The sequence below is a fragment of the Carassius carassius genome, chromosome 15, assembly GCF_963082965.1.
Source record: "Carassius carassius chromosome 15, fCarCar2.1, whole genome shotgun sequence".
Lineage (NCBI taxonomy): Eukaryota > Metazoa > Chordata > Actinopteri > Cypriniformes > Cyprinidae > Carassius > Carassius carassius.
This window is the reverse complement of record NC_081769.1, coordinates 24,672,813-24,695,792: the sequence shown is the minus strand read 5'-3', so window position 1 is coordinate 24,695,792 and position 22,980 is coordinate 24,672,813. Positions and strand designations below refer to the sequence as shown.

Sequence of the window (22,980 nt, the reverse complement as noted above, 5' to 3'; positions counted from 1 at the left end):
ATTAAAATGCATTTAAAAACCCATTCTGAATTAAGCTTCCATTCATAATTACAGAATTCTAGTTTTTTTTTAATCATCTAAATGAAAATAATCACAAACATCTTACCAAGATTTAATGTACATTTATTCTTACCACGTGGAACATATAGTATAAAGATTTCATAGTGAATAAATGATATTCATTGAGCCAAAAAGCGAAAAAAAAACAAGGAATTTACATTAAGCTACATAGTCTGAAATACAAATATGCAGAATTCATATCACTGGAGAAAAAAAAAAAATCTCAACTGTGTTTCTTCATCTAGAGTCATTTTGTTGTACCAGGAGATGAAATTAAAATATTTAAGTTGTTTTCTGCACTATAAAGGAAACGTGGAGGCCAAAAGATGGTTCAGTTTATATACCTAGGCATTTTGATGCAATTGACCCAACTTGAGTGTCCGCTCTGATTCTTAATAGATAAAAAGGGATAAGAAGCAAGAGTGTGTGAAAGAGAGGGAGAGAGAGAGAAAATGAGGTGAAAATGTACAACATCTTATATACAGTACAGCCTCGGCTGCATCTTAAGTTGAAAACCAGTCCTAGAAGGTGATTATTTATAGGGGTCAATTCATACAATCAAGGGTTAAAGAAGAGGTCAGGGTGTTGTATGTCCTTGATACTTTGGGGGGTATTCTCCTTACCAGCAAATTAATGGTTTAAAAAACGAAGCCGACTGAGCCAACATTTACCCCATATTGGAACAGTGCAGTACGTTTGCAGTATGTTTACAGTTGTGGAGTACTGTACAGAAAATTATTTCTGCTGTACACGCATCCAGAAAGGTTGACCGTGTAGCATCAAAATACAACCACCAAACAATGAAGAGTCCACCTGCCAATGTGAACAAGAGCTGTGTATTATTTGCACCCTCTTGGGGAGGACAAAGAAACAATTAACCCCAAAACTCACTGTAAACAAGACAGCAACTTTGGTAAATAGTTTGTTTTTTCAAGCTATTTATTTTATTCATTTATTTATTTTATTATAAAAAAGTACTTTCCCCTCAAACAAGGACACAAAAGTTGGGGTCCCTGTCCAGGTCATCTAGTTGACATCAGTGTTACAGTTTCTGTCAGTGTGTTGAGGCTCTGGTTCATGATCCACAGCAAAGTCGTGACAACCTTCCCAAAGTAAGATGCAGAGAAAAGGTGGACCAGGGGGTGTAATATGAAAGGGCTTGCATAAATAAAAAAAACAAAACAGAAAACAAGAAAGTCAATTTTCTCTGTTTTCAATCTCCACTCGCCAATGGAGAGGACAGGCAAAGGGGAAGTATGAAAACCAGAGAAGGTGGAGCCACAGCTCCGCATAGCTGTCATGACTGGCCTATCAAAAAGAGTACATCACAGATGACATGGGACACCAATGAGTTCATGAGTGGGGAGACAGAAAGGTCCAGTAGCCGCGATTCATACAGCGTAAACTCAGAGTGGTTCTCCTCCACCTTAGCGAGAGCCAGCAGAGCCCGAGCAGCCCGCCGCATCATGTCCACACTTGTAGGCTCAAAGTGTGACCCCTGCATGTGCAGTAGGGAACCTTGGCTCTGCTGGAACTGCGTAGCCGCTAAGCTGTCCTCCAAGAAGCCCAATAGATTCCCTACACTGGCCTTCTGTACCGCAATGGCACGGGCTGCCAGGCTGTCACCCTGTGCGAGATTGGCCAGCAGCACAACCGCCATCTCCCGACAAACCGGCACCTTTCGCTCTCCAACTAGATGCACAAGGTTACCAAACAGCTTCTCTAATCTACTAAAAGGTGGCGTCGCCAGAATGAGGTCCACATTGTTGTCCTGAATGCTGAGCTTACAGAGGGTCTCCAGGACTAGTCTCTGGGGGGACAAGGCGCCATTAAGCCCAAGACTAGGGAAGGGGTCTTGGGCTTCCGCTGAAGGACAAACGGCCCAATGGAGTAAGCCATCCAGCAGAGGCAGGCAGATGCTCTCAGTGTAGACAGAGAAGTCAAGCTGGCCTGAGATGTTGGCAAGAGTGACCAAGCAATTTTCTCGCAGTACCTCCAAACAGTCCCACCACCACTCGTCTTTCTTGCTACCAAGACTCTCATCCACCTCCTCTTCTTTCTCGTAGGTTAAAGGTGCCTGCTTGCGCTCTGGATGATGATGGTGGAGAAGCAACAGGCGGCCAAGCAGTAGCAACAGCCCTGGATGCTTTGACATCTCCGAGTCATTGCCCGGGATGAACGAGAGGCTGCGGACAATGTTAGAGACACAGATGCAGCGACGGGCAAGGGAGTCTTGCCAGTCTGAGAGCGTGACGAGAGGAGCTTCATCCTTGCTGTGTGGCTCATCTTCTAAAACGGCGATGGAGCACTGACCCTGTAATGATGGGCTTGGAGGTGCTGACCTGATGTTTTCTGAAGTTGTCGTTTCTGTTACTTGTTTCTCTATGTGTGAAGAGGCAGTTTCTAAGCAGTCAGCAGGTCTGTCGTCCCTCAAGTTTGAAATTCCATTGGTCACCTTCTCAGTGGATGACTGTGGAAAGGGCTGCCGATCCACTTCTTTCCCATGCTCTTCACTGGATGAGGGCGGAGAGGGTGCCAGGTTGTCCTTCTGAGCTCCTCTCTTCCTGTCAGGGACCGGAGCAGGAAGACGCTTCCGAAGATGCAACAGGTCCATCTTGCTTTCAAAGTGGGTCTGAATGTGTTCTGTTGTATCACCTCCACCGATACTCCAGTGCAGGAGGCCACTGTCAAATTCCTGCAACCGACCAAGCTTATTTGAGCAGTCCACCACAAATGGATCCTTTTTTCGCACAATCTTCAAGGGTAGCTTATCAAACTTACTAGCCTGTTTGGGCTTCTCTTGAGTAACATCCAGCTCTAGACTTGGTGGCTCTGAAGTCTTGGGTTCTGCAGATGACTCTCCTTCAGTTCCTTGGCAATCTTCTTTCTTTACAGAGTCTTCAAGTGTCCTAGGCATTTCTTCCTGTTTTATCTGGAGAGGCCCTTGTGCCATGTGTTGTTCCTGATGTTTTGACCTTTGCATTTCCTCTCCTTCATCTTCCTCCTCTGTTTCTCCATCTTCCTCCATGCTCTCAACCAATGCCTCATCATCCACAATGTTTTCATCTGTTTTGAGCACGCTGGGATCTAAAAGAGATCTTTGTCCTGGATCCCCAATTTCATATTCCCTCAGAATCCCAAAGATCTCAATGAGGCAACGGCGGAAATACTCAACGATTAGTTCCAGGAAACCAGGGAGCTTTAAAATAAAATATTACTATGTTATTTAGAATGAAACTTAAGTAAATGGCAATAAACATTTTTGTCATTTTCCAAAAATGACTCACCTGTATAAGGTTGAAATTTGAAATACTGTTGTCATCATATAACAAGATGTTGATGGTGTCTAAAGCCCATGTACTCTCCGCCAACAGTCCCGATTTAAGGGACATCATGACTCTCCATGCTTCCGGGGTGCCTGCAAAAGAAGTACACAGTTATCTTTCTGTATCACAGAGGACTGAACTTGATAAATAACCAAATTATGTAATGTATATTAAAAAATGTACTTACCAATTTCTTTCATGGTAAGACGCCTACGTGGTTTGAGAACTGGTGATGTTGCCTCTATGGAACCCGGAGGGAAGGACAGGTCTCTTCTCATCATTGGAGGCTGTACTGAGGGAGGTACAATGTGAGATGCAGGCACTGGAGGTCCCGCCTTCTGCATTTTGATATTGCTGGGTATGTAGGCTGATTTGCTGGGGGAAGTCCTGCTTTCCATAAGCCGAGGCATGGGCGTGGGGCTTGACACCTGTGGAATGTGGTTTTGCATGGCTTGGGGAGGCTGGTAATTTGACTGCAAGGGTCTGCTCATTGGTGGACCTGCGCCACTAGGGCCATATGGGGGTTGTCGTGGCCCAGGCCACTGGCCCTCATGATTCATGCGTGGTTCAGATGGCAACATGTCTTCAGATCGATTCATTGCATGGTAGCCTGGGCCTTGTCCGGGACCAGTAGGAGGTCCCTGACGATTGGGGTAACTGGGATAGCCCATTTCCCCTCTGCCCTGCCACATGCCACCTTGAGGACCATCAGGAACAGACTGCATTGGACTGCCTATCATTTGAGGAGGCATGGAACCCTGGGAGATTGGGCCCGTGCCTGCTTGCATCCGATCTCTTCCAAAGGGGAAAGGAAACTGATTCTGGGGACCAGGTGGACGACGGTCCGATCCAGGGTATGAACTGTTATACTGGTTATACATTTCCTGACCACTTGAGGGACCACTAGGGGGAGCCTGTGGTGGTGGCTGTGGCTGCTGAGCATTGAATGGCCCACTGAACATCTCACCGTCGTGATGCCGTTTAGCTGGTGGGTAACCACCATCACCTGGTCTTTTGTAGTTCTAAAGGCAACAGATTACATTTAAAATATGTGACAAGGCTTTCAGTAACATTTAGTCATCACATCACATTTTATTAACTGCTTTCTTACAGATTGTTGTTGCGGGTACATTCCAGGCTGCTGATTCGGATAGGAGCCACCAGGAGGTGCACCCTGACCAGGATACTGATTACTATAGGACTCATGCCTGCACAAAGAACCATATTCAAGAGAAATGAGAACTAGATATAGCACATAAACAAATACAATCTACATAGAAACGAATCAATTAGTGGACTGACCGCTGTTGCTGTGGAGGGTAACGATTTGGTGAATACATCCCAGATTCTGCATTTGAAGTCATCATATTTGGCTGTGGCACTCCAGGCCCCATGCTGCCATCTGGGCCCATCCCTGACTCTGGTCTATGCAACATAGGAGAGTTTAGAGTTCATTGCATTATTTACATAACACAAATGAAAGTAAAATAATTAGTTTCTTCCCAAAGTAAGGTTTCAGTGTACCTCCTGTCACAGCCGGGTCCATATGGATACTGGTGCCGCTGGCCCATGGGCATGTTTCCCATAGGGCCTGGTGGTCCCCTGTTGTACTGATCACCGAGACTGCTATTGGGACCCTGCCCACCAGGCATAAACTGTTCTCCAACTAGTACCACAAGCACACAGCTCATTACTCCAGGTAGCTTATCATGAACTATAATAGATTATGATAACATGACTACAATACAAACCTTTACGCATACCACTGAAGTGGTCTTTATTGGGTTCATAGGGTCCCATGCGACCAGGCATCTCCGGGGTGCTCATGCCTGACTGGTAGCCAGAGTTTGGCGTCATAGTGTTTCTCCGAGAGAAGTCGCTATCAGCAAATGGATCTTGCAGGTTCACACTGCTCCTAAGAAACAGGGCAGGTAAGAAGTGGTTCACACTCAAAAAACGCATGCAGTACTACAAGACGAGTGAATCTCACCTGCCACTTGGCATTGGGGGCATCTGGCTGTGTGGGGTGGAGGCAGGAGTAGGAGGCTTCAAGTCTCCACTTTCTGCCATGGAACTGCTGGTGGACTGTGGCGTCTGGGGCCCCTGAAGAGAGCCGGATCCAGCTGTGCCATGCAAAAATAAATAAAAAATTACAAGATGGAGATTATTATACTTCTATGATCATTATATTTACATGCAAGTAATACAACATCAGTAGTACCCCAAGCCAAATTCTTGGGCAGTTAAAAAGTGTAATGAAACGAGATATCTGGGTGGTGTTGGCGCAGTGGAAAAGACACATGCCTTTGGTGTGAGAGACCCCGGTTCGAATTGACTGTGAGACACCAATGTGTCCCTGAACAAGACACTTATCCCCTAGTTGCTCCAGAGGCGTGCGACCTCTGACATAGATAGCAACATGAGAAATGCTCTAATGACATACACACAATCTGCACAGATCTGTTAAGATCTGCAAAAATGTGTTTAAGAGTTTCACAGCCCCTCAAAGTTATACTCTGAGACTTCTGCAACTGGTCATTAAAATGTATTCAGTGATTCATATGTTTAAACAATAATGTTATAACATATCTTTATTCTGCCTTTTTCATATGTGCTTTTAAATAAAGTGCTTAAAATTGCACATACAGTATTAATTCATAAACCTATGACGGTGATGTTTCTCAATTGTAAAGATCCAAGACACCAGAACTCACCTGGGGAGGGAGGCTGAATCTTGGCCTGGTTCTTTTTGCTATCTCCAGTCATAATGTCAGGCGGTGGGTCTTCTCCACGCTCAATCTTACATTCAAAAGCATACAGACATTGAATGTACTGCTTTTTCAGAGAGCTGGCAGCACTGCTGGAGGTCCCCACATTCAGATTTGTGGCCAGCTCTCTCCATTTTTTGTTCTTATTAACCTGCAATTACAAGGACGCCAAAGGATGTAAGTCAACAACCTTGAGGGAAAATGAGTTGAGACCTTCAACATTATCTTAATGTGTATGGACAACTTGAATATACCTGTGTAAGACCTCCAATCTCCTTGACAGACACGTAGAGGCGGAAGAGATCAAGGGGCTTGCGTCCCACCGCTGGCAGGTTACTCATGCCCATGGCTTTTTCTTCTATGAAAGCCAAGTAACGGTCTACCCACATCTTTCTTTCTGGCTCTGGGCCTAGTTCATACAACCGAGTGATCTTCTCATTCGTTGTTGTGGAGGAACTTGACTTCTAGGCAGAAGCAGTTTATAAAAAAGGAATTACACAGGAAGTGCATCAAAGGATGACTGATTTCTTCCGTAAAGAATGTTAAGCAAACCTTGGATTTTGATTCTGTCTTGGGTGTCCCTTCAACTTTATTATTCATTTTCTGGGCTTGGTTAAGTTTCCCATCCATACCAAAGTCCGGACCAGGGGACATGCCTAAGAGAAAAACAGATACATTAACCATGATTGTGTCCTGGCAGGTAAAAATTACTTCAGCTATGTTTTATTCTTTTTTATACCATACAAAAACTGATTTTTTTTCTATCTTACCACTAGTGTTATTAGCCATGTTAACACCCATAGGATAGGGGGAACCCTGGGTATTCATCATTCCAGGCATGTTGTTCATGGAAGGGCCATATGAAGGTCCTGAGCCCATCATACCGGGACCAGGAGACATATTGGGGTAACCTGGTAGCCTTGAGTCAAAACACATTTAACTTCAAACTACCCGATTGGATCCAGTTTGTACTCAAAAAAAAAAACAAAAAAAAAGGCTAACAAATCAGACATTTGAGACAGAACAATGATAAATGCACAACTTCAGTTGTATTTCAGTACCTGTTATGTATCGAGTTGGTGGGTCCATGCTGCATTAATGCGGCATCCTGTGGCTTTCTGTTGAGTCCTGGAGGTGGGCACATCCCAGTTCCCACTTGAGGGGGCATGCTGCCCATATTAGGACCCATATTGGGACTCATGTTGGGACCCATGTTGGGGCCATAGGGACGTGCGCCCATCTGTCCGTGAGGCATCCTTCCAGCCGGCATGCCAGCAAACACTGGCCCTCCTCCTTGTCCAGTCATAGGGTTAATGGTTCCGCCCATGCCAGGGCCTGGGTAATTGGCATTAGGCATGCCACTGTAACCAGGCTGCCTGGGGTAACCTGAAGAGGAAGACAGGAAGTTGTAATTTGATACAAGTTTCCACAATTGTGAAAAAAGTACAGTACAGTTTTAAAATACATGCATGCATAGAAATGCAAAACAAATCTACATAATGTTATATTAATAATAGTTTTACAATGACAATAAAAGCTGATCGAGAGGCTGATCTGAAAAAAAGTTAATCGAAGCAGCATATTGCGTATGCTGCATCTTTATGTAGAGAGAAATAAAACATTTATTAAGAAATCACATTCAGTATTACAATTTGGGAATGAAACACAAAGTCTGAACACCACAACAGAATAAGGAATTTAACAATTAGCATTGGCCGAATGGTTTGGGGTATGGTTGCCTCATTGGTGGGCTTGTTAGAAGAGTTTCAGGCCCTTGAGAGTTTTAGAAGCATTAAACGCTGCAGTAACCCACAGCCACTGTAGCTGCTCAACTGACGTGAGCCATGCTACGTCAACTTCCTTTTTTTCACTGACGCTAAAAATAACCACACTGTGATCCACTGGTCGCACAGAGAGAAAAAGAGGAAGAGTGAAAAGGATTTAGAGGGACAGCAAGAAGACAAAGATAAAAGCCCAATATCTGCACCTCCACTACAGTAACTTCTCTCAACAAGGGTCCCATTTTTTTAAATGTATATTTTTCTTAATTGTTCTAAATGAGATGCGTTTGCATTAAATTATAGTCAGCGGTTACCACTGAGCCACTTACCCTGTGGGCCATATTGACCACCTTGAGGCCCATAGTTTGCCATAGAGTTATTCTGCTGATAAGGGACTATTCCAGCATGCACCTGGCCACCAGATGACTGACGAGGAGACAACGCAGAGTTTGACTGTGGAGACCCATAGGGTGCCATCTGAGGGTTTCTCTGCATATATCCTGTGCAGACAAAAAGATTAATGTATGGATACAATAAATAAAAAGAGAGCATCAGGATGGAAAACAAGTCCTATCTTTTTTTATTTTTATTATACAGACTGAGTTACCTCTTTCTTGGCCAATGCCAGGTTGATTCATTGAAGGTTGCATCATCCCATCAGACTGTCCACTTGAAGGGCGGGGAGGCATCTGGTTCCCTAAAAATGAGAAATTCAAATAATGTAGTTAAAAAACTAAAACAAACTAAAATATTATATTATATTATATTATATTATATTATATTATATTATATTATATTATATTATATTATATTATATTATATACACACACACATACTGGTATTCAAACCACAAACTCACACCATATGCTCCAAAAATTGTTGCAACAAAATAGTTTATATTTAATACATTTCAAAGTAATTTAAGAAATACTAGCCCTACCTGGCATCGTGGCAGGGGACAGTGGCCCAGAACGAGGTGCTGAGGCGCTGGCAGGAGAGCCCACCGGTGGGGAAGTGTGAGGGGAGAAGGGTGACTGTGCTGGATTGCTCTGTTCTCCTTGACTGCTGGATACTCCAGATGTGCTGACTCCAGGGCTCAGAGCGCCCTCCGCACCAGTAGGCAGGTCATCAATTGACCCGGATAGGTCCTAAGCAGAGAGAACCGTAGAAAGAAGGTTAGAAAAATCGAAGTTGGAAGTCGTATTGTAATGGTAGTAGTATCTTTTCTGCTGATTTGTTGGAAAGGAAGAAAAGAAGTAGGGCGGAGACTATCCAATGATGGTTCATTAGATGAATGGCAGATCTGAATGCAAGCTCCGGTTTAAGCAGACTAAATGGTTGGAGTCTGGCAAGTGTTACCAGAGAGAAGTCTCATTTCACTGAAAGGTTTGAGTTATGATTAAGAACTCAAAATAATTTTGAAAAATGAAATCGGTCACAGTAAGGCCAAGAACATTCATTTAGGAAATGCATTTTATTTCCATTCCATGCACTGCAAATATAAATGTATTTGGAAAAAAATAATCAGTGTTTCCATAGAAAGACAAAAACACAAATAGAAGAAAAAATAAGGAGAAAAAAAAACAAAAACGGCTCAGCTGGTGTTATCATTTGGTGTTCAAGCATTTCTGCTAGGGGTTTAAAAACAAAGCTGTCGGCTGTCTCAAAGAACTCTTCATTGCATTATCTTTTTTATATCAACATTTTCCTATCCAATCGGAAACATTCAGCTTTCACAGATATTAAAATATTGATAAAAAATAAATCCACATTCGGAATCATGTACAGTCGTGGCCAAAAGTTTTGAGAATTACATAAATATTAGTTTTCAAAAAGTTTGCTGCTAAACTGCTTTTAGATCTTTGTTTCAGTTGTTTCTGTGATGTACTGAAATATAATTACAAGCACTTCATACGTTTCAAAGGCTTTTATCGACAATTACATGACATTTATGCAAAGAGTCAGTATTTGCAGTGTTGGCCCTTCTTTTTCAGGACCTCTGCAATTCGACTGGGCATGCTCTCAATCAACCTTTGGGCCAAATCCTGACTGATAGCAGCCCATTCTTTCATAATCACTTCTTGGAGTTTGTCAGAATTAGTGGGTTTTTGTTTGTCCACCCGCCTCTTGAGGATTGACCACAAGTTCTCAATGGGATTAAGATCTGGGGAGTTTCCAGGCCATGGACCCAAAATTTCAACATTCTGGTCCCCGAGCCACTTAATTATCACTTTTGCCTTATGGCACGGTGCTCCATCGTGCTGGAAAATGCATTGTTCTTCACCAAACTGTTGTTGGATTGTTGGAAGAAGTTGCTGTTGGAGGGTGTTTTGGTACAATTCTTTATTCATGGCTGTGTTTTTGAGCAGAATCGTGAGTGAGCCCACTCCCTTGGATGAGAAGCAACCCCACACATGAATGGTGTCAGGATGCTTTACTGTTGGCATGACACAGGACTGATGGTAGCGCTCACCTTTTCTTCTCCGGACAAGCCTTTTTCCAGATGCCCCAAACAATCGGAAAGGGGCTTCATCGGAGAATATGACTTTGCCCCAGTCCTCAGCAGTCCATTCACTATACTTTCTGCAGAAGATCAATCTGTCCCTGATGTTTTTTTTGGAGAGAAGTGGCTTCTTTGCTGCCCTTCTTGACACCAGGCCATCTTCCAAAAGTCTTGGCCTCACTGTGCGTGCAGATGCGCTCACACCTGCCTGCTGCCATTCCTGAGCAAGCTCTGCACTGGTGGCACTCCGATCCCGCAGCTGAATCCTCTTTAGGAGACCATCCTGGCGCTTGCTGGACTTTCTTCGACGCCCTGAAGCCTTCTTTACAAGAATTGAACATCTTTCCTTGAAGTTCTTGATGATCCTATAAATTGTTGATTTAGGTGCAATCTTAGTAGCCACAATATCCTTGCCTGTGAAGCCATTTTTATGCAACGCAATGATGGCTGCACGCGTTTCTTTGCAGGTGACCATGGTTAACAATGGAAGAACAATGATTTCAAGCATCACCCTCCTTTTAACATGTCAAGTCTGCCATTCTAACCCAATCAGCCTGACATAATGATCTCCAGCCTTGTGCTCGTCAACATTCTCCCCTTAGTTAACAAGACGATTACTGAAATGATCTCAGCAGGTCCTTTAATGACAGCAATGAAATGCAGGTTTTTTTGGGATTAAGTTAATTTTCATGGCAAAGAAGGACTATGCAATTCATCTGATCACTCTTCATAACATTCTGGAGTATATGCAAATTGCTATTATAAAAACTTAAGCAGCAACTTTTCCAATTTCCAATATTTATGTAATTCTCAAAACTTTTGGCCACGACTGTAAGTCTTGCATGCTCTGGATAAGGTTTGTTGCTAAATTTTTAGGCCAAGGCAAGATAGATATTCTTTACTGAATTAAATTATATATATATATATATATATATATATAAAATCAGCAGTACAATAGCAAAATTTTATTATGCCACACAAACTTTTCCTCTTTAAAATAAATCTTTCGGTGACAGCTTCTTCCACTCGGCAACAATGAACTCTTGTACACATACAATCACACAGCCAGAGCCTGCTGGCCTTATTTATCTCATCTAGGAGGGGAAAAAAAAGTGAGATCATAGCGTCCCTGAGGTTGCCATAGCTGCGGCAGTCGGCTGCACGTGTGCCATGTCGGCGCAGCTGGGTGTCTCTCCATGTGTCCTTTTCAGACACAGTCTCGCAGGTCATAACACACACTCAAATGCAATTAAATCTCAAAGACAAAGAAGCAGAATTCAAATGAAGAGTTCAAAAAAAAAGGTACAGAGAGAACCGATAGCATATATTTCCGTGACAGACGACATAAAGTTCTTCATTTAGCCACAACCCCAAAGGTCCTACATAAATCACTCCATAGATAAAGGTGCAGCTGAGGCTGAATTATGCACACATCTTCAAGCTAGTTACCTCAAACTAAAATTAAACATAAAAATAATGTTTGACTGAAACAATGTGATCGTGCATTTGTGAATCTGTCAAATTCACAATGCATCTTAATATGCGGTTGGACGCAGTCAACAGCTTGTGTGAAATGAAAGTGTCAAACTCACTGGTAGACTAGAGGGTCTGCCCTGCATGTCCTCTGTGCTGCTCTTCGATGCCAGAGGCGGACCGGAGGGGGGAGCACTGGACTGGGAGCTAAAAGACTCCTGGGAAATCTCCTGTGGGGGGAAAAAGGCAGCCCAGGTTAGCCAAAGGTGTTATTTTGGACAGTGGACGCATATCTGTAAGCAAAAGCATCTATATATTAAATGTGTTTAGGTCAGTTTCACTGTTAGTAATGAAAGTTTCTGTTTTTGTACTTAGAATAACCAGTTGTAATACTGCTTTTATTACCGTATGAGTCTGTAAATGTGGTGGCACTGTGAAATTAAATGCATTCCAGACATCAAATAAATGCAAATGCAGACATCCAATTTAGTTCAAACACACAAAGTGAATATTAAACATACTATTAACATCCCACTTTAAATTTGCATATGTTCAGAAATAAACAGTAATTCGGATTAAAAACACCATCCAGTTTAGCAACTGTATGCATTTACATTTTATTCGGCAGATACTTTAATGACACTTTACACTAAGATTACATTTGTTAATATTAGTCAATGCATTAGGTTTAAACTAACAATCAACAACCATTTCATTTTTTTTTTTTTTTACCTAGATTAATAAATGCTGTAAGTGAATTCATAAATGTACTATTGTTCACTGTTAATTAATATTCCATAATAGATTTTCATTAGAAAATAAGACATCACTGTGTCAGTAAGATTATTTTGTTTTTAAACAGTCTCTTCTGTTCACAAAGACAGCATTCATCTGATCAAAAACTTAAAAAAAAAAAGTAACAAAGTTACTGTTATAAATTGTTTTCTATTGCCCTTATTTTAAAATGCAATTCCTGTGATCAAAAAGCTGAATTTTCATCATTATTTTCATTACTCCAGTCTTCAGTGCCACGATCCTTGAAAAATTAATCCAATATGTTAATGCTAGTTAGCATTTACCCAGTGATAATAGTGTAAAAGTGTTGATCATTGTTAATTACTGACACTTAATGCAATTCCTAAACTTCGTTGCAACTCATTACCTTATTATACTTTAGAACTGTTGCTCGAGGGCCCCGTGGTGACAGTCGATCTCAGTAACTCTCACTCACATCATCTCATTTTCATCTACCCTGAACCACCACTTTAATACGAAAGTAAAAAGCTTAAGTTACCTGAGGAGAAGGTGGAGGAAAACGCTGATACGGCGATTGTTGTTGCTGCTGCTGCTGTTGTGGGGGATTCTGGGAGTACGATGAGGGCTGTCCCTGTGGCATCTGTCCGTGTCCCACGGGCGGCTGAGAAGCAGGTGTGGGCGTCTGCGGTGGCTGCTGTGATGTTGGTGGCGGTGGCTGCTGCTGTTGTTGTTGGGGGCCTTGGGCAGGGGGGTAACTGGGTTGGGATGCAGGAGGAGCCTGGGAGCTCCCCTGCTGCGAGGGCTGGGACTGAGGCACCTGTTGCTGTGGATAAGGAGACAGGCTGGTCTGGGGTGGTGCCGAGGACTGTGAGTATGGGGACTGCGATGGGCCCGGTGAAGGGCCGGTCATCTGCCCCTGTGGCTGCTGGGGCATGTGGGGTTGTTGGTAAGGAGGACCAGTCTGTCCGTGTTGGCCAGATGACTGGAGGCCATGAGATTGCTGTGAATAAGGTCCCTGACCTCCTGGTTGCCCTGGGGAAGGCCCAGGATATTGTGACTGCTGCTGCCCCGAGTGAGGCCCCTGACCATGCTGGCCGAAATAGGGCTGCTGCCCCTGCTGCACATAACCCCCTGGTCCCTGCTGTCCATATGATGGCATCTGTGCAATTAAGTAGGATGGCACTAAAGATCAGTACACTCATGGTATTTCCCACATTTATTTATATCACAAAAAAGAAACAGTTCTTTTTATTTACATGCTATAGACAAGGCTCCCACTTGAATCTGTGACACTGACATGTTTTTTCCCATTCTTTAGTGTATAGCTGCTCTGAAGCAATCGGTGTTGTAATAAGCCTTATACAAGTAGACTTCTTGAATTTCCATTACTTTTCCATTTCGTTCTTGATTAAAGGATGAGAATTCATAGTTTTAATTTGCTACTTTTTAAAAATTTACTAAATGTTATCAGTAAGTAAAATCGTCCTGAGATGTAAAAGTGTTTTTTTTGCACTCAGCATTAATAGAAAATCAAAAATTTCTCTACTCTAAGCACTGAAAATTACAATTTTCAAATTCCATGTTATTGTAAATAGGAGTTCACATAAATAATATTTAATATTAAAACTGGGACAGAAAGTTTTTTGCTAAAAGTGACTAGATTAGCTTTATCTAATAACATTTTATCCTTCCTATTCCCTAAACAATAAGACAAGGATAAAATGTAGTTATTGTTCCAGAAAATGTGACCTTGTCCAGCATCGCATTTGTAATTATTTTTTTAAGGCTAGGAATGGCTAAAGTTCCCATGATAGCTGGGACACAATAGCTACACGTTGCTATTTTTGTCGAGCTTCGTTACACCAAACACTATGATACACTGTAATTTAACCCCCCCAAAATCTTTTACATCAAATTGATATAATTCTCATTTGTTTTTGTTTTTCACAGAAAGTTAAACATAATACATTCAGGTAATATTGGGCAAATAACCACATTGTAAAACAATGTTGAATTTAAGTTATCAAACATTTTATTTTTTTAATTATAGAATTACAGGTTAAGATCAAAGATAACAATGGGCTGACTATAACAACCCATCTTGAATTGGTTATAATTTATAACTATATAATTTTCTTGACTGCAATTTCCTGTTAAACTATTAGTAATCTGACTTTATACAAAAGTTTTTGTTTGTTTTTACCTTGAAGACAATATCTGTGTATTTATACTGCTAAACTAACTTTAAAATCTTAAAAACCATGCTAAAGAAATGACATAACGATGCCAGCACTTAACACAATTGTGTATTTTCCCTCACTTCTAACTAATTCAGAAAGCACCTTGCAATAGGTTACAAAAAAAAATCATTACTAGCTTAAATTATAATTACCAAGATTTTCACTCATTTAACTACAACAGTGTAGCATATGAAATGCTAAGAGAAAAATGCTGAGAAAGATCACTGACCTGCTGTCCGTACTGCACACGTCCTTGCATGCCCATGGGGTATCTCTGAGGACCAGAGGGCCCGTAGACCTGGCCTGGGTAAGCAGGTCCCTGCTGGGGCCCCGGAGGAGGCCCTTGATGGGGCTGCTGGGTGTAAGGCCCGCCCGACCCATAAGGCTGACTGCGCATTTTCCCCATTTGATCCATGGAGCCTGGAGTCTGTGGAACGAGAGCGACAAAGTAGTTTGAGCATAGGTATCTCACAGATAAACTGAGTTTCACACAAAGACATCTACAAAGCTTCTTAAAAACTCAAGGACACATTTTCCGAAACCATTCAATCAAACCATTATTCTGTACTTCTGCACTCCCGCATTAGAGAATTTGATTTTAAAAAGCCAGGGTGGAAATGAAAGAATAGCAAGGACAGAATAAAAATGCAAGAAACCACAAGAGAAGAAGAGCGAGAACACCCTATGTTGGAAAAAGGAGAAGGAAAAAGAGAGACCGCAAATAACCCTCTGCTGCCGATTCCCACGGTTATTAACCTGACCGTTACCTTGCACAGCCTTAGTTTAGGAAGTCAACAGTGCTATATATAACTCATTTCAAATAGAGGGCAGTCTGACGAATTTTTAACACATCCCAGCTGTAGCCTCGGCCAAGCCAGCTTTTCCTTTTTTCGGAGAAAGACGGCAATCTTGGCACCGAATGAATGACACAGGGCTTAATGACATGAGAGGAGAGGTCCAGCTTGACTTGCAATGAGATGAACACTGGAGCATAGAAATCCAAGATAAGGGGGTCACGTAAATATTGGAGTGGGAATACAAGTCATTCTGTTGTAAACTAACAAATAGCAACTGCAGTGCACAAACACTGATGGACAACAAAATACACCAAGTTTCCAGCATTCAATTCTGATATTTCCAGAACATGGAACCATATTAATTGAATCAGCATAAAACGTATTCTTTCGCAATGTAAATCTGACTGATTCAAACATCACTTGCCAACATTTGAAATTTTAAAAAACAGACCCAAGACGACTTTATTTTACTTTTAGAAGCAATGACAATTCTAGTTGATAATATTCTTTTATTTGTCCTTAAACATTTATTTTCACTGTGTGTATTTAACATTTCTTTAAAAATATTATTAACAAGCAAATGTTAATTAAATTTACTTCCATATAATATCCTCAAGGTCAGCTTAATACATTTACCAAGCAGCCAAATTAACCAGCGTTCACCTTCACAAAATGAGATATCTAAATTGAGTTCAACATTTTGGGGTCAGTAAAATCTGTTTTTTGAAAGAAATTAATACTTGTATTCATCAAGGATGCATTAAATTGAATGTGACAGTAAAGGCATTTATAATGTAACAAAAGGTTTCTATAAATGCTAAAAGATCTAAAATTAAATAATGCAACTTTGTGAATATGGGGATGACTTTAATAAGCTTTTTAATTAGCCACTTTCCTAAAGAATGTGTCATTTGGTGACATTGCCCAGATACTGTTATACACTGCATATCTATAACATTTCAATATTAATTTTGAATATCATGATGCTAGTACGATTATAATGTCAAGCTTCAGGTGATAATCATTACATTATTCAACTATTCCTTAAGCAATGGATGAATATGTTGTTATAATAAAGAGATCTTTAATTATTGTAAATTCTGTTCAGAAAACATAAGCAACACAACTATTAATCAAATACCATAAATGCCGTTAGAAAGTGCACATATTCATATCACTTTCAAGTCTCACATTGATATCACAAAGTCCTTATTTTTATCTGATGACCTACAACATATTAAAAAAAATAAAAAATTTAGATTTTAGTTTTTAAATGACAATGTACAAATGCATTTATTCATGCATATGCTGGCTGCCTATTCAAATGTTACATTGACTTATGAAATCCACTTTAAAGTGAAACGCAAATAAACACTATAAAGTGTTAAACTGACAGAGGCAAAACTAGGAACCAAACTAAACTCTTTCAAATGACCCTTTGTTCAATCTTTTTTATGTATCATTGTGTCTAGCGAATATAAGTCAGACTGGATGGCACAATCATCCGTCCTTCACAGATGACTCAAACATGACCAAAGCTTAAAAATGATTACTGAATGACACAACATGAAAATATAATAAAACAAAGTACACTGTGTCATCAAGGGAAACCTCATCTAGGTTGTCTGTCTAATATCTAGGAGGCTCGTTTAGAATCTGGCTGGAGTTCAAACCTTGAAAGGAGGACTACGGCTGTAAACTATTTAAAGTGTGAAACGACTGAGGGCAAGCTGCTCTTGACATTTTCCAGTGTCCGAATAGAAAAATAAAATAAATAAATGCAGCACATGGCTAATCTGCATAAGATAAAGTGAGGGCTCCCTTGGCAGGAGAGGCTGCTGGACGGACGCTGTGATTGGCCATGGCCACGGGTGATGGGGTGCACACCAGAAGACTGAAGGCAGGACGGCATGCAGACGCTGCAGTAAGCAGAACTCTGCCTGAGATTAAATATAATGTAATTATAGGAGAAAGTTCAAAGCTACTTCAAAATGAACCTATTAAGATAATATAATTAATAACCAAGAAGTTCTGTACAAAAACTGAAAGACATACATTACTTTTAGGAGTCAAAGTAAGTTTTTTTTTAATTAATAATATTTAGCAAGGACGCATTAAATTGATCAAAAGTGACAGTAAGTACTTTTATAGCGTCATGAAAAAAAATTGAAATGCTGCTCTTTTGAACTTTTTATTCACAGAATCCACCCTCCGAAAACTGTTTTCAACAATGATAATGAGAAATTTTTCTTGAGCACAATATCAGCATATTAGAATGATTTCTGAAGGATCACGTGAAACTGAAGACTGAAGTAACGACTGCTGAAAATTCAGCTTCGCCATTACAGAAATAGGCCTATATCACTTTAAAAAAAAGTAATCAATTGTAATAGTATATTGACAGTTTTCATATAGTATATTACAGTTTCTACTGATACTGATCAAATAAATGCAGCCTTTGTGAACAAAAACCTTCAACTGACTTAGTGTTTTAGTTAGTGGGAGATGTTTGGGCCCATAGACAAGCACTTCCCTTAATGTAAAGCACTTTGAGTGCCTAGAAAAGCACTACAGAAATGTAATGAATTATTGTTACTATTAAAAAGACATAAAAAAAAAGAGCAATCCCATAGAGATCCTAATCTTGCTAACAAAAAGGAACAATGTTCAGATTTTAAGAAAGAGGCAGAAAAAAACAGGTTGAAATTCTGGTTAAAAAAAAAACCCACAACATTTCACAGGTTCTCATTTCACAATTACATATTGTTATTAATGAAGAAAACTTGAAAACAAAAATAGCCTAAATAAAAAGACAATCTAAATAAGAAATTCTAGGCCAAAAGGAAAACTTGCAAACCGAGTTTCAATCTCCTCTTCAGATTGCACAGCGACAAAACTGAAGCACATGTAGCCTCAACCTAATATGATAAACTAGGTTAACTGTGGTAAACAGATGCTGTTCAACCTTGAAATTGCACTTAAAAGTGTTTGGACACATCCAAGACAAACAATCATGATAGGCACCCCATGAACAAGCATTTAGCATACAGAGAATAACAAAACAGGAAACCGAGCACAAAATCATACTGTAAACAACTGGCATGAATGAAGGAGAATTCAAAAAGATTGTCTCGCTCAATATCCAACAGGCTGGAGAAATAAGACACAGGCTATTCAAGTGTCTTCACAATAACCGAAACTTCAACAACGAACTAAAGATTCCCAGTTGACATTCTTTGAATAAAAATGCAAAAATCTGTATTTTATTCCCCTGTATAATAAAAAAAAGAGGACTTCCACACATCCTTTTTAAATATTATTGCATATATTAGTATTTTTTACACATACATGTGTGCATATGTAATGCATGTAAAACGTCATCTGACAACATTCTGTTAAAAGTATCAGTCTCTGAACACAACCCTTACTTATTGGAATAATAAAATCCTATATCTCCAATATGTAGAATTAATCTTAAAAGCACTGGCCAACATTTATTTCATATAAACAAAACACTACTAAAAGAGTGAGGGAGGAGAGCAACATGAACTAATCAGCAAGCGTTTCAGTGTTACATCATATGCAATTATAAATGGCCAAGAGCACAGGATGCAGAGCCAATCAGATCTCAGCGAGCATGTCAACTCAAGACCAACTGTCTCCTGCCTTTGACAGGAGGATTTTACCTCCACAATTCAAATCCCACTGCAAACCAATCTGCACTTACTCAAATCACTGGGCTTGTGTTTACAAGCTGCGCGCAAACAGACTGACATTCAGTTCAGTCCAGGCTTTAAAAACGAAGCTTTTCTTCATCAAATGTACTAGTAGCGACCTATTAAAACGTCTTTAAATACATTTTCGACCAAAATGAGGATAATCGGCAAATGTTTGTCTACTGTAGAAGTGTGACACTCACGTATCCGTTTATACAACATGAGTTCTTCCACTTGAAATATTAGCTAATATTATGTTAATCACCTAATTAACATCAGAACTGACAAACGAAACACCAACCGGCTAAATATCGCATATTAGATAAATATACAGAACATTAAACCATATATACATATATATATAAACACAAAAATGCCTATGAGGCAACAGCTAAATGCGTTTAAGCCTTCTTGGAGGAGAAGCTGAATACGCATTTTCAATCGGAGATCTACCTTCAGCTCCAGCAATAATAGGCAACAGTTTTCACCTCACAACACAAGTTCAGCCACCAAGCTTGCGGCTTTTGGAAAGTTTTGTTATTTTAAATAAATATAAGCAGTAAAGGCAAGAGCTGCTATGGAAAACCAAACAGGCAGCCATTTTATAGTCTCTTGCTCAGACAATAGCTAACACAGTGCGTTTCAACCACTCGTATGACTTTAGCAAAGCGAGAGAGAGGCCGTTTTCAAAGGCAATAGGGTTGTAATTTTACCTGGTTTCTTCCCAGGGGCTGCCCGGTACTTCCAGGACTCATGGGTTGCGGGTGATGGGTTCTTTGTTGCCAACCCGGATGGCCCCCACCGTACTGCCCTCCGCTGCTGCCCATATCTGCTGGTCCCTTAGCACCGTCCTGACCGCTGTAGTCGCTCGGTGGGTAATTCGAGTAACTCCGGGCACCGCTCGGTGAGGTGAGGAGCTGGTTAAGGGTCGGAGTGGATGTAGGCTGCGGGTTTCCCATGTTATATCGCTGATTGCTGTAAGATGCAGTCGCTGCTGACTGCTGCTGCTTGGCTGACTGCACCCCTACCGCCTGGGCTTGAGGAGCGCTGCGCGGAGAGTTCATGCCGTAGCCCTGGCCCGGGTACGGGCTTCGGTTCCCGAACGGACTGTAGTTGTTGTACTGGTGGTTCGGGAAGCTGTGATCGTGGGAGTTGGGCTGATAGGGGTCCATGATGCTGCTCGACAGCGCGCCTGGCCCCGCTGCAGCTGCCATGCCAGGGCTTTGTTGTCCGCCATGTTGATGAAAAGGGGCCCGGCTGTAGTGCTGCGCGTAGTTATAGGAAGCTGACTGAAACCCGGGCGCGTGATGGTGTACCATCCCGGGGTGGTTGTTCCCCTCCGGTCCGGTGGTCTCATTCTGATTATTGTTCACCCTCGACGGATTCCCGTTGCCGTTCTTCATCTCCGACTCCCCTCCTCCCCCAGCATTTCCCACATCGGCCCGGTCCTGCAGTTCCCCGCGAGCCGGAGATCCGCTCTCGAGTCCCGGCTCCTTATTTTCCTGCTGCTTCTCCCCCGGTACCGACTCCTCCTTTGGGTCTCGATCCGGTTTTTTCAGCTCGGAAAGCGGGCTGGTGTTGAGAGAGGTAGCGCTGGCGACCTGAGCGGCCATGATCCCCCCTCCTCCTCCTCTCCCTCTCGGCGAGTCGGTCACAATCAAACGCGAAACATTGAATGTAAATACAATAGTTTTACAACAATTTACCCGTGTCCCGACTCATCCCCACCCCTTTCACCGGACCGAATCCGGACTCCACCGTCGGCTTCGTTTTTTAGTCTCTCTGGCACAGAGTTCCCGGGAAATTAAATTTAACCGACACGAAATTTGTGGGGGTTCTGTTGCAGAAGTAGACTACAGCCGAGGAACGGATCACACCAGCACGAGGCTCACTGAGATACAGCCATTTTACCGAGGTGCGCTGAGAGCAGTAAAACACGGCTCGGACTATTTTCGGAGCGCGGAATGGATTCAGAGAAGGGGGGGCTGGGTAGAGGGGGGTGTTAAATTGACGTTGCATAACGGCAGAGTTGAAAACTGTTCCTCGAACAGATTTTGGTGGGAAAACTGTGGCTGGAGTGAAAGTGAATGAAACTATATAGTCAGACATTAGGATTGCTTTGTTGCATGCAGTCTCTCCATGAAGTAAACTCGTCTTACTGGTTTTGCTGTTGCACTGCCTATAAAATACCAAAGTCTGCAAAAACAAAAATACACACACACACACACACACCTACTTCACTTTCAAACTCAAAATGGGCTAATAGAAAAATGGATAGACAACATATTGTAGGCCTACATACAATATAAATTCTGTTTTGTAGTGTATGTAGGCCTATGCCTGGTGTTGACTTGCCTTGGTTAAATAAATGTTAATGAATGTTTCTAACATCCCATGTTTTAGGTAAGCACGGGAAAAAAAACAATGCAAAAAAATTCTATCATAACAATTTTGACCATATGCATGTGTAGAGAATAAATTAAGGATGGTAAAAAAAATATATTTTCACACTGTGTTTGGTATTTTGTTACAAATTCATCTGTCACTTGGCAGAAGCTGGCCTAAATAGGCGCCAACATCTTCGTAAAACTATGCAAAGTAAAATGAAATACGCTACAGGCAATGTTAAATACAGATTATGTGTGACTGTGTGGGTTTAATCATTTTAAAATAGCAAATTTTGACCTTTAGCCAAAGTTATGTTAAATATCATATAGAAGGGCCTATACATGGATTCATCAATACATTTTGCTAACAGTATTGGTGCGGTGTAGGATCAGTCAAACTGGTTGAGAAACACTGTTTTAGGGGGTTGTGCTGATTGAAATGCGTTAGGAAAGTAAGAGAAGGGAGGGTTGGTGGTGGGTTGAGCTAGTCTGCGAGCAGGAAGTGAAAATTAAAAACGAGAGGGAGGGAGAGAGCACGAGTAAAGAGGAAAATCAGATAAACCTCACAAAGTGACTGAAAGGCAGAATACATTATCATCACAGAATAAGTCCATCTATTTATACTGTGGTTCAGTTTGGAATCTAAAAAAAGAGACAGAAAAGATCTCTGGGGAAAATATCTTTTGAGGAGAATAACACAGCGTCTCTGGTTCTCTGCTCTCCCCTCCCCTCCCCTCCCCCTCTCACTCGAGCTGAAGCTCTGCTGCTCTGCTGCTCTGCTCTGGTATCTCAGTGTGGGGGATGGGCAGAGCAGCACAGCGCACAACCTTAATGCAATGCAGAGCCGCTAGCACTGCTGGCCAACTCTGCCTGTGTCCTGTGAAGTAGGAAGATTCTCCCTGTCACTTTTTGACAGCAATGTTGAATCTGGGAAATGTATTTCTCCCCAGTGAAATGTATATACATTTCATCTTACAGCAAAGAATATGGAAATAAAAGGAATCATTTATTTGAGCTGTTATGTAGCGTTTAATATCTCTGATTTGGAGATCCAACATCGCTTTGTTAAATATTTAAAATATTTTTCGGCCAAAATTCTGAGTGAGATTATCTATATGTTTATAAATATTTGGTGGAGTATAATATATGTAAATATTGATAGCTTAAATATAA

General features: G+C 41.3%; 1 protein-coding gene across 3 annotated transcripts; it reads right to left on the bottom strand.

The window, feature by feature from the left end:
• Positions 1-106: 106 nt before the first annotated feature.
• On the bottom strand, positions 107-21,351 carry LOC132158659 (AT-rich interactive domain-containing protein 1A-like). 3 transcript variants are annotated; one of them, XM_059568159.1, is made up of 20 exons: positions 20,134-21,351; positions 15,137-15,334; positions 13,206-13,826; positions 12,031-12,141; positions 8,876-9,083; positions 8,543-8,632; positions 8,265-8,435; positions 7,216-7,540; positions 6,925-7,073; positions 6,707-6,810; positions 6,409-6,618; positions 6,101-6,305; positions 5,377-5,509; positions 5,138-5,301; positions 4,911-5,052; positions 4,689-4,811; positions 4,498-4,594; positions 3,574-4,408; positions 3,348-3,478; positions 107-3,259 (listed from the first exon to the last, which is right to left on the bottom strand). In XM_059568159.1, the coding sequence occupies exons 1-20, from the start codon at positions 21,031-21,033 to the stop codon at positions 1,358-1,360; spliced, it is 6,819 nt and encodes a 2,272-aa protein (XP_059424142.1). In that variant the 5' UTR covers positions 21,034-21,351; the 3' UTR covers positions 107-1,357. The 3 variants fall into 3 exon arrangements, with proteins under 3 accessions (XP_059424142.1, XP_059424144.1, XP_059424143.1); XM_059568161.1 differs by having other exon boundaries at positions 5,138-5,295; XM_059568160.1 differs by having other exon boundaries at positions 6,409-6,615.
• Positions 21,352-22,980: the final 1,629 nt, after the last annotated feature.